Source organism: Diaphorina citri, unplaced genomic scaffold (genome assembly GCF_000475195.1).
Source record: "Diaphorina citri unplaced genomic scaffold, Diaci psyllid genome assembly version 1.1 scaffold83, whole genome shotgun sequence".
In the NCBI taxonomy this organism is placed as follows: domain Eukaryota; kingdom Metazoa; phylum Arthropoda; class Insecta; order Hemiptera; family Psyllidae; genus Diaphorina; species Diaphorina citri.
Genome location: NW_007377520.1, coordinates 278,712 through 291,407, shown reverse-complemented (window position 1 = coordinate 291,407; position 12,696 = coordinate 278,712). Strand labels below are relative to the sequence as shown.

Here is a 12,696-nt window from a genome sequence, read left to right as displayed (position 1 = left end):
GCTCAGACTTTGCAAACAGGTTCGATTTAATTATTTTCTATTACTTACATTAAGCATTTTTAGATCAAATGTACGGTTCGGTCGTTATTCAGGGCAAAACTTTTGAAAAAGCTCCCCAAGTTTCACTTAATTTTCATGACTTTTTTTTTATATATAAACCTTTATTTTTTATCGTTTATAATTTCTGTTTACAATACAATATAATAAGTACATAATTACAATTGGTCTTCTTAATGATACTTAACTTATATACTATATAGGTTTGTAGGTATAGGTAAACAAACTAGGTTTTTAGGATCAGGTTCTCTTCCTCCATTAGGTTAAGCCTGAGTCGGAGGAGGAGAGTTCTATGACTATTATTGTATTTTTATACAAAGGTGGGTATGAGTTTTTCGACTTTAATTTTCGAACCAAGACGCTAGGTTCTTTATAAAAAGTAGATGAAAAGTCTCCTACGGCCAAAGCTCGAGAAATGTACGGTTCAACCGCTATTCGTCCTCCAAAATCTATTCAAGGCACGAGTCTTAAAATAACCCAAAAGAGGTCACGTTCCTCAGGACTTTTTTCGCCAAATTCGCTCAAATTTTGCGGAGAGTTCCTGTAAAGTTCACACCAATTTTTTTTCTCATTTTTACTTTGATTATTTGTTTTGATTACTCCTCCCTACATACATCATATATACTCAAAGTTATTTATGTATTTTATTTCACGATCAAGGTTACAATCAAAACAGAAGAAAGGGAAATCAGTATACCATTAGAGACTTTAGTTCTGCTTTACTCTGTCTAACTAAAAAGATCTATTCGTTATATCTTTGAGTGAAAAATATCTGTTCTGTTTAGGACAAACCACCCCGGGCGGGAATGTACATAAATGTTCCGCCATCGTTTTTTCTTCACCGAGTGTCTTATAATTTTGTAAGTTATATAGAAAACCCCTCATTACATCGCACCCAAGCAACATTGTTAAAACAGTTTGTTCACATAATAAAGATTGATAACAACGAAAATGGACTACTGAGCACCTACTCACATTATAGTCGGTACAAGTTCCTGGTACCTTCATGTGTAGACACCTATACATAAATAGGAAACTAATGTTAGTGGGTAGTAATAAACAGTGTATTCATTGAAGGTTGTATTTTATAGTGCAAGACTGTAAGTGAATTTTAAATTCGGAGTAGGTACTGCACTGCACTGGTACCTACTGCAGAATATTGCAGATTGTAAATAAAGATAAGTAGGTAATGTATGTATGCAATTGAATAAGGTACCTACCTACATACTGGAAATGTCAAAAGGACATGGATGGCTTCAAGTAGATATGTAGGTAATAATCATACTGTGTGCTACTGTGTCAGACTATGTATAGAGTTTGGCCTGAAGAACTACCTTGTAAAGGTATACGTAGGTACCTATGCCTATCTACTTCAGTAGGTACTTCATATGAGTGATTGACACTTCCCCATTATTATTGCTCAAGAAAAAAAAGCAACATTTGGCCTCTCTGGACATCACAAAACTTCCTCGTTTTTGAAGATATTATTTTTCCCCTTTTTACTTTCCTTATCCTATAGGAAGGAAAGTAATGTAATCGGGTCAAATTTTCGATGGTCAGATTTTAGTGCCAAAACACGTTTTGAGGTCTCTAGAGCCTAAATCCAATGTTTCAGCCATTGGTCCGTGTGTGTGTGTGTGTGTGTGTGTGTGTCTGTCTGTAAACAAAATATCTCGAGAACGGTAAGAGCTAGAGACTTGAAATTTGGTGTGTATCTTTCAAATGTGACAAGGATGCGACACGAAACTTTTGGTTAAGACCGGTGCAACGCTTGGCGGCATTTTACCAAAGTAATGAGAAGAACGGACAACAGGAGAAATAAAAGAAAGAAATATTTTGAGACATCTTGAAGAGAATGGAATAATATTATAGTTTTAGGGCATATTATACCCATTGTTTATGAATGGGATGAATTAAGAACTCCTTCAATTAGGTACGTTCAATCGTACATACAGGGAGCAAATTATAGGGAAAAATTGCCGTGGGACGCACTCACGTATAATTTTATTATCCTACCTAAATTTGGTATGTAGTTCACAAATGTGACAAGGATGTAACACAAAACGTTTGGTTAAAATAGGTGCTGCGGTTGGCGGTATTTTGACCGTTTTTTGGCTGTTTTTAGCTATATCGACTAAACGGTTAGAGATATTGTAAATGTTACCACAGAACACCCAAATAAGCACCATTCAACAGGATAAGGAAAGTCGTGTGATGTTCACAGCAGATATTTTAATTTTGTACTATGTAGTTGGTTAGCTGTAAGACCTGGGTACCTATACCTATGTATGGAAACCCGAGTACCAGTATCAAAACTATGTTTTCTGACAAACGTATTAGTCTTGCTTTACTTTTTTTCCACCAAACAATAAAGTTTAGATTTTTTTTTTTTTTTTTTTTTTTTTTTTTTCATAATGAAAGATGTTTTTTTTTTCTGTCACATTACCAGATGTGGATATTTTTTTCTGCTTAGTATCGATACTCTACCCCTAAACCTAATAGATACGTTCAATGTCGTACAAACTAGTCAATTTGTGACTTAGGTAGCCTAAACATTGATAGAACATTTCAAGATCACGCGTGATGGCGCATGGCCTTGCTATAGAACATGTGGGAACGCGAAAAAATGTATTCTTATAGGTCAGATTATTATTATTATTATTATTATTATTATTATTATTTTTAATGGAGGGAACTGATGCTGATTTATCGAATAGGTCTTTGATAGGTCTTAACGTCCCGAAATCGAAAGTCGAAGGGAGACAGGATAGGAGAAAGCCAGCCTTTCCGAAAACGAATCTTATCTGTTCTGTTTAGGACAAACCACCCCGGGCGGGAATGTACATAAATGTTCCGCCATCGTTTTTTCTTCACCGAGTGTCTTATAATTCTGTAAGTTATATAGAAAACCCCTCATTACATCGCACCCAACCAACATTGTTAAAACAGTTTGTTCACATAATAAAGATTGATAACAACGAAAATGGACTACTGAGTTACATCGCACCCAACCAACATTGTTAAAACAGTTTGTTCACATAATAAAGATTGATAACAACGAAAATGGACTACTGAGTACCTACTCAGCTACTCACATTATAGTCGGTACAAGTTCCTGGTACCTTCATGTGTAGACACCTATATATAAATAGGAAACTAATGTTAGTGGGTAGTAATAAACAGTGTATTAATTGAAGGTTGTATTTTATAGTGTAAGACTGTAAGTGAATTTTAAATTCGGAATAGGTACTGCACTGCACTGGTACCTACTGCAGAATATTGCAGATGGCAAATAAAGATAAGTAGGTAATGTATGTATGCAATTGGAAATATACTTGTACACATACAAAATAATTTTAATTTTGTACTATGTAGTTGGTTAGCTGTAAGACCTGGGTACCTATACCTATGTATGGAAACCCGAGTACCAGTATCAAAACTCTGTTTTCTGACAAACGTATTAGTCTTGCTTTACTTTTTTTCCACGAAACAATGTAAAACAGATATCATTCCGCCAAAATCCTTTGATCTTCATATACCTCCTTTCTATGGGGTCTAACTGAGTAGTCCAGTTCCAAAAGTGACATTTTTAGGGAAAACAAGAAAAACTCATATCTTTTGAAACAAGCAGCCGATTTTAATGGTTTTGGTCTAGAAAAAAAGCTAAAATCTGTTGGTATGTATGGTATTTCTGGAAAAGTTGATATTAATTAGTAATATTAAGGTCAAAATTCCGAGATGTCCAGTTTTGGCGCCGTTAAAACAATTTTCCCCTTTTGGAACTGGGCTACTCAACTGAGATCGATGGACTGTTCGATCGACACGAAGTATAGTGTGGACGCGACTTAATCTAGAGCACCATTAGGTGAGTCACACTGTCACAGGCTTGTCATGTCAATGTCCCAATATGTGAACCTTCTCATGTTATTATACATGACTCGGAACAAGCAATAAAGTAGACATGAACCCCTCCACAAGCCTGAAGCCTCAATTTAAATTCAAATTTATTTAAAACTTTGGTGGTTTTGACACGAAAATTAGATGTTGTATATTGCTTGATCATGCGTGATCATTCTTCTCCCCTCCCCTTCCTCCTTCTCCGGCTACTCTTCTTCCTTCTCCTCCTCCTCTTAAATCCTCTTCTTATTTATCCTCCTCAACCTCCTTCTCTCCTTCCTCTTTCTTATTCTTCTTCTCCATTGATCAACGGATAAGGAGCGAGAGAGACGAGTTTGAAGCAAAGGGAGGAAGAGGAGAACGAAGGAGAAGGAGGATAAAGTAAAAGAGAAGGAGAGGGAGATGATTGAAGCAAAAGGAAGGGTATTATTTATTTAGGAAGTTTTTAAATGTAATGAAAAGATCTGACATCTCTCAATATCCAACTAGTGAAAGTAGGTAATTAGTAGATAATAATTAGGTATGTCCACGACACGACAAAATTGGCATGTTCATAGGACGGTAGTTTGGTACATTGTAAATGTGTACGTAGAAACAAAATTACAAAAAACAGACAGGACATATGTTGAATTTCCTCATGTCTCTATATGATTAATAACGCCAAACTCGGAAATAATTACTGAATACATAAACATTACTTAATTATCATGTCAATCAAAGAGCTTTATACAGACAGACAGGACATATGTTGAATTTCCTCATGTCTCTATATGATTAATAACGCCAAACTCGGAAATAATTACTGAATACATAAACATTAATTATCATGTAGGTAAATCAAAGAGCTTATACATAATACACGTACTAATTTCCTTTATAATGTTTTGGAGTTGTCGATTTCATCAAAATTGCGTAACCGAGAATTATGGAGGGACAAATTAATAAACAGATTACTAAACACAAAAATAACGATCTTCGCTTCGTTCCTTCTCAGGCATCGAGTTTTCTGCCAAAGTTGCTCAGACTTTGCAAACAGGTTCGATTTAATTATTTTCTATTACTTACATTAAGCATTTTTAGATCAAATGTACGGTTCGGTCGTTATTCAGGGCAAAACTTTTGAAAAAGCTCCCCAAGTTTCACTTAATTTTCATGACTTTTTTTTTATATATAAACCTTTATTTTTTATCGTTTATAATTTCTGTTTACAATACAATATAATAAGTACATAATTACAATCATTGGTCTTCTTAATGATACTTAACTTATATACTATGTAGGTTTGTAGCTATAGGTACATATTATGTAAACAAACTAGGTTTTTAGGATCAGGTTCTCTTCCTCCATTAGGTTAAGCCTGAGTCGGAGGAGGAGAGTTCTATGACTATTATTGTATTTTTATACAAAGGTGGGTATGAGTTTTTCGACTTTAATTTTCGAACCAAGACGCTAGGTTCTTTATAAAAAGTAGATGAAAAGTCTCCTACGGCCAAAGCTCGAGAAATGTACGGTTCAACCGCTATTCGTCCTCCAAAATCTATTCAAGGCACGAGTCTTAAAATAACCCAAAAGAGGTCACGTTCCTCAGGACTTGACTTTTTCGCCAAATTCGCTCAAATTTTGCGGAGAGTTCCTGTAAAGTTCACACCAATTTTTTTTCTCATTTTTACTTTGATTATTTGTTTTGGTTACTCCTCCCTACATACATCATATATACTCAAAGTTATTTATGTATTTTATTTCACGATCAAGGTTATAATCAAAACAGAAGAAAGGGAAATCAGTATACCATTAGAGACTTTAGTTCTGCTTTACTCTGTCTAACTAAAATGAACTATTCGTTATATCTTTGAGTGAAAAATATTGAAGTGATTGTGTCAATTAAAATATGATCAAGGTTACAATCAAAACAGAAGAAAGGGAAATCAGTATACCATTAGAGACTTTAGTTCTGCTTTACTCTGTCTAACTAAAAAGAACTATTCGTTATATCTTTGAGTGAAAAACATTGAAGTGATTGTGTCAATTAAAATATTTTTATTATTACGTACCTTAGGTAAGTACTTCTTTTTAGCAGTTTGATTCGTAAGGTAAACCAAAATGTACCGTGAAGTCATACAAGTGTAGCCGAAGGGTTTGAGGTTTCGTTAAAGAGCTCTGGGAAGAATTTAAGAAGCTTCTTTCCACATTTATGACTTCAAGAATGGAAACCCTTTTTTACGTTGATTCCGGAGCTCTTTCGTAAAATATTTTTTTACGATGACTATTTTGTGACTTGGCGTTAGGTAGATAGCACCCGTCTCAATTATAATCTTTTTCTCGTTAGATCACAAGATGTCCCTCCATGATTTTCGGGGTGTGAAAGAACCAACGAAGTTGTTGTTTCAATTCCTGTTGGCGATGTTTTATATTTTGATGACTATCCCTGAGTTCATTTATTCCTTAATTTCGCCACCACCTCGTAAGGAGATCAAGGATAAAATTGTTTTGGTAAGTTAAATTTTACACTGAAGGCTGTAGAATTGTATTAGAATTTGGAACCATTTGAATTGATATTCCTTAATTTCGCCACCACCTCGTAAGGAGATCAAGGATAAAATTGTTTTGGTAAGTTAAATTTTACACTGAAGGCTGTAGAATTATATTAGAAGTTGGAACCATTTGAATTGGTCCGCCTTGAAAAGTTTTCAAAATAAACATCTTGGGAGTACTACTATTACTGTTGTCAGATTTTCCAATTAGGTACAATATTGATGACAAAATTCTATCTATACCTCTGCCGGGATTGAAGATTGAACTCACGCTCCCCTATTTACCAAGCGAGCGTTTTGACCACTAAACGATCGAGTTCAAACTGCAAATGTCAGAAAAACCGCTAACAAAGTCACTTCTTTTTTCAGATAACAGGGGCAGGATCTGGATTGGGCAGAGAACTTGCCCTCGAATTTGTCAAACGAGGCAGTCAAGTGCTCTGCGCGGACATACAAAATGAACCTAATGAAGAAACAGTTCGCATGCTGAATGAAATCAGACAAGGGAGTGCCAAAGCATACCATGTTGATATTGGAAACGAGGCATCTGTCAAAGAGCTGGGCAAGAATGTACACAGAGACTTTGGCAAAGTTGACATCTTGATTAACAACGCCGGAATTCTGACTCAGTTCAAAATTTTGCAGACAGATATTACGGACGAGCAGATACAGCGACTGTTTAACATCAACATCACAGGACACTTCAGGGTAATTGACTCACAAATACCTCCCATCCTCCCAATAGAGGACAAAATCTCTGGGACCGAGAGTGTCCGATATTCGGGGGTTTCATGAGCAGATACAGAGACTGTTTAACATCAACATCACAGGACACTTCAGGGTAATTGACTCATGCGAAACCTCCCTTAACAAATACCTCCCGAGCAGATACAGCGACTGTTTAACATCAACATCACAGGACACTTCAGGGTAATTGACTCATGCGAAACCTCCCTTAACAAATACCTCCTATCCTCCCAATAGAGGACAAAATCTCTGGGACCGAGAGTGTCCGATATTCGGGGGTTTCACTGTATGTAGCATTGTAGCACACAATATTGTGTAAATACCTAGTAGTAGGTACGATTAATATTGGGGGTTTCTCCCCAACTTTGTATTTACCTGCCTAAAAAAGAGAGCAAAAAAGAAATCACGAATTGGGGTTTCACTGTATGTAGCATTGTAGCACACAATATTGTGTAAACACCTAGTAGTAGGTACGATTAATATTGGGGGTTTCTCCCCAACTTTGTATTTACCTGCCTAAAAAAGAGAGCAAAAAAATCACGAATCAGTGACCTTCAAATCAATCCTAATCAGGATACCTATAAAGTCGATATACTTAACCTCTACCTAACTTAGATCCATAATCCTCATAGGTAAAAAAAGTGTGTTCTTGACCTTGAGAAGGACTAATGATGTGAATTCGACATTTTTTTCAATCTTTAAAAAAAAAAAAAAAACATTCAGGTTGTCTTGATACTCTTGACGTCTTGTTGTTGTCGTGTTTTTTTTTTTTTTTTTTTTTTTTTTTTTTTTTTTTTTTTTTTTTGCAATGCGAGATTCTCGAACTGTAATGTCCAAACATAGTCGGCCGGCCGTCGATCGTCATCGATATGTTGTCAAGGCAGTGTGGACGGTTGAGTCGACTATGTGTGGACACACCTTTAGTCCGATTTTGGTGATACCTAGGAGAAAAGATAAAATATGCCTTGGAGAGACGAGATCCTTCCGCATTGATTATTCTATCTTATAATATATTTATGTCTCTATTTCCCAGATGGTGCGCGCATTTCTACCCGACATGGTCAAAAGAAACCAAGGCCATATTGTGGCCATCTCCTCAATGTCTAGCATGACTGGAGTTGCTAATGCGAGTGCCTATGCCGCTTCTAAATGGGCAGTAACTGGTGAGATCATTCAATATTTACTACTGGCAACACATAGTATTAATTGATTTTTTTTAGCTAAATTCCCTTTAGGGATGATTTTTTTTTTTTTTTTAATGCTATAGCGCTATACCTACACTGCCTAAGAAATATTTTCAAGGCATTCAATAGATAGCTATAAACCTACTTCATTTATCCCACATTTTGGCTTTTCGAGACAGCTCTGGCAAGAATGTAAAACTTTTCTAGAGTTTCAAAATTCTGCTTCTTTTTCCCTTGCTAAAGAAATAGCAAAGGTTGAGTGCGAAGGGCATCTACTCGTAAAATTTGTAGCCAAAACCAAATGTCAGCCCAAAGCAATCACCCTAGTTAGGGCTGATTGAGAGGCTGACGAAAAACCCCGACCCCGTCTGTACACGGAAAAAGGCGAAGAAATCACCCTAGTTAGGGCTGATTGAGAGGCTGACGAAAAACGCCGACCCCGTCTGTACACGGGAAAAGGCGAAGAAAAAGAAGAAGAAGATTATTATTTATTTTTTACACGAAAAACCAACTGTTTCAGGTTGCCAATTTTAGAACCAAATTACACGGCACGGAAGATCATTAGCAATATTAGAAGGGACACCCCCATATTCAGTGTACCTGAGGAACTCAGATTCATGCTGTATATCACCAAGTAAGTCTAAAGGCTGCTCACGCGATGTGAGGGCAGAGAAGCTATAGTGAACGAAATCGTCTACTATATTATGGGAGAACTTTGAACCACTTCTATATAAACTCACGTGACGTGAGAGTAGAAACAGAAATCTACCTTTATTTGTACACAATAATGGGGCTACTAATCGCGTTTTGAGACAGATTTAAAGTTTTAAATTTTGACCTATCAAACTAATTCTTAATTTAACAACAATCCATAGGAGAAAAGCCGTTTCCCAATGTCATGTCATGTCACAGTGAGGTCCTTTCCGCTGTCTGTAAACTAATCGAATTTTCCTTTTGGATTTCAGACTCTTGCCAATGAAGATACAAGAATATTTCCTATCCTATGTGTTCTACTTTAACTGGACTACTCCAGAGAGCCAAGAATTAGTTAACGTTAAGAACACAAGTTTCAAGATATTGTCCATGGGTCAAGCTACCGGAACGTAAGGAAGGTGTTATCCAAAACACTGCAATCCAATGACCTTGGCAACTGCACTAGTGGGAATGTTTGCAATAAATAAATCCGGAATTGTGGTAAAATTGCAATAAACAAACCAGGTGTTGTAATAAACAAAGCAGGAATTGTTGCAATAAACAAACCAGGAATTGCAATAAAGTTGCAATAAACAAACCCGGAATTGCGATAAAATTACAATACACAAACCAGGAATTGCAATAAAATTACAATAAACAAACCAGGATTTGTAATAAAATTATAATAAACAAACCAGCATATCCTCTCCTCTATTGTAAATATACAACTTTTATTTGTGTCCATGTAGACATGATTCGTGTCGTAAAATTGTCCCAGAATTGGTTGTGTAGTCTTCACTTTATTCTGCAGGTATGTCAGGTCCCAGCACTATAATTATAGGGACGTGGAAACAATAAAGATTAGAAGTGCTACAGCAGTAACATCGAGTATATCTACTTATAGTTGGTACTTACTAGTATAGAAGTGTATACTTATACTTCTAGTTGAGTTAGATCTATAACAGTACACTATGTATAGTGCAATAGGTAGGGTATACAACGGTACAAGGTACACTAAACAAATGGATATACTGCTGAAACGCCAGGGTTGGACTTGAACACAACTGAGTGTCATGAAATGATGAAATGTGGCAACTTTGGAAGATTCCTTCGTCGCGTTGGCAGGTGGACATATCATGATGGTTGGTGTAAGTAGGGCCACCGGCTGTAATAAACGCCCTATGTCAGTGCGACCTGATTAGATCTTTTGTGACTTGATGGTTGGTTATCGGTTATAAAACGCTGGTTATATCTCATCATTGTGAACTATGTATATTCCTATAAACTGTATAAAAATATTTAAGACTTTGGTGAGATTGCGGGGGTAAAGGGACTTTACAGTCCTACATAATTATGAAAGCTGGATAAACAAGGTATATTCTTATCTATTCGGACAGGATAAACATGGTATATTCTTTATTATTCGGGCAGGGTAAACAAGGTATCTGCATACTCATATATATTCTATTCTTTGACCCATGCCTGACACTACAGAATATAAGTCCCTCAGGATACAACCAGGGTATTTCACTACCTATTTCAGTATTGAATTTTTACCAGCATATCCCATCATCAGAACCCCATCCCTTCGCTCTCGACCGTATCACTGGCAAAATCCCAACACTCGTTTTTAAAAACTCTAAGCAGCATTTATCTCTTTGATAATTAATTTTCACTTTTTTCTCTTTCTCCTTCTCTTCTCCACCTTTCCCTCGGTCTCCCATTCCCTCTTACCTTTTTCTCTCTCCCTCTCTTCTTCTTCCCTTGTCCCCTATGCGGTCCTCTTACTTTGCTTGCCCGTCAAATGAAGTGAAATTTGCTTTGTGTCCTCTGCAGGTATCCCATACCCAAGTATAAGTACCCCTTATTTATACCTATGAAAAGTGTAATCTGACTACATAGGTATTTGAGCTTCGGGACCCCAGAATCTGTATCGAACAATCCACGTGAAAAAAAAAAAAAAAAAAAAAAAAACTGTTCTAGGTATAATAAATAATTAGTTAAATAATAATAGGCATCCTACATTTCAACTGAATCGAGGAAGAATTGAGGTAGTATCGACCTATTTCGAAAATAATAAGGGGATGAGAAAAATGTTTATTTTTGTGTTTCATTTATCAGTTTTCAATTTTTACTTTTTCATTCAGAATTTGGCAAACTAGTGGGGAATATCAATAAAATTGTGACTGTACAATGTACAAATGTACATACTACATACACTATGTATAGGCACCTAGCATACACTTTACTTCCAGTTTTTAGCATTTTGAAGTTTGAACTTTGTTGTAACTCCATCAGCTAGTTTTCCCTTGAAAGACGAATATCAAATGTCCAAATACCAAGAAGTTTCTTTTTACATTCTCACAAAATTGGATCTCTTGATCTTTTATTCAAAGTTTGGTTAACTTGTTTGGTAGGTACGAATATTTTTAAAGAATAGAAAAGATAGTCCATTATACAATAAAGGGAGTAACATAAGGTAAAATAATGTAGTTACTTAACTAATAGGTGGCTTATAACTTATAATATGAGATAGTTAGAATAATAAGGTAGTTCTAAGCTAGAATATTTGAAATTAATATTTGAAAATAACAATAATGTGTTGCTTATCCAAGAAGGAATATAAACTATAAAATCAAACATCTCTTTTCACGTTCAAAGAACATCAAGTCATCGTAAAAAAGGACTGTAAGTAATACAAGAAATACGAAACTTCAAATAAACTGAAACCACTTTCTCCAGTAAGCCAAACGAGTACAATTTTAGCAAGGAAATCCAAGCCACAACGACATGTACAATACCTAGTAGAAATACTCTCTTATCAAGTCATTCCTAAAAGACTCGAAATCATCAAAATAATCATTCTAGAATTTTAATTGAAGGAGAAAAATAACATTAAACGTGCACAATACAGAAATATCATATGTACTTATTGATTAAATCTAATACAAAAAATATTATACAACATAATAAGGAACATTCAACGGTTATATCAGAAGAGACAAAAGATTGAAAATGTGAAGTCGCCTCAGAGGCAAACAGCCAAACCAGTAGTTCTACAAAACTACTGGACAACCTATTAAGAGACAAAAGATTGAAAATGTGAAGTCGCCTCAGAGGCAAACAGCCAAACCAGTAGTTCTACAAAACTACTGGACAACCTATTTATGTATTATACTTTCTCTACCGAAACAACCTTTATCCAATCAGAGTAGAGTATTTACGAAGGTCGGAAAAACACTCTCCTGTGATTCGTTAAGAAGATCAGATAGGATATCCAACATATAAGTCAGGTCTACCGAAACAACCTTTATCCAATCAGAGTAGAGTATTTACGAAGGTCGGAAAAACACTCTCCTGTGATTCGTTAAGAAGATCAGATCGGATATCCAACATATAAGTCAGTTGTAAATAGTAAATCGGACTTGAAGTACTTCTACTTCAAGCTTTGAAAATCGGTCCTGAAGTACATCCACTTCAAGCTCTGAAAACAGGTCTTAAAGTACTTCCACTTCAAGCTCTGTAAACAGGTTTTGAAGTACTTCCACTTTAAGCTCTCGTATCCATTTGAGATCCCAATCCTCGGA

The 12,696-nt window shown here is 35.8% G+C and overlaps 1 protein-coding gene and 2 long non-coding RNA genes across 3 annotated transcripts; 2 read left to right on the top strand and 1 right to left on the bottom strand.

The window, feature by feature from the left end:
• Nucleotides 1–6,026: 6,026 nt before the first annotated feature.
• Nucleotides 6,027–10,173, top strand: LOC103523327 (epidermal retinol dehydrogenase 2-like). The gene is made up of 5 exons (XM_026832895.1): nt 6,027–6,444; nt 6,855–7,193; nt 8,266–8,441; nt 8,937–9,050; nt 9,382–10,173. The coding sequence occupies exons 1-5, from the start codon at nt 6,289–6,291 to the stop codon at nt 9,521–9,523; spliced, it is 927 nt and encodes a 308-aa protein (XP_026688696.1). The 5' UTR covers nt 6,027–6,288; the 3' UTR covers nt 9,524–10,173.
• Nucleotides 10,174–11,519: 1,346 nt separating this feature from the next.
• On the bottom strand, nt 11,520–12,522 carry LOC108254277. The gene is made up of 3 exons (XR_001809893.2): nt 12,418–12,522; nt 12,271–12,305; nt 11,520–12,185 (listed from the first exon to the last, which is right to left on the bottom strand). It is a non-coding gene; the product is annotated as an uncharacterized LOC108254277 (long non-coding RNA).
• On the top strand, nt 12,203–12,680 carry LOC113473288. Its single transcript, XR_003395307.1, has 2 exons — nt 12,203–12,402; nt 12,515–12,680. It is a non-coding gene; the product is annotated as an uncharacterized LOC113473288 (long non-coding RNA).
• Nucleotides 12,681–12,696: the final 16 nt, after the last annotated feature.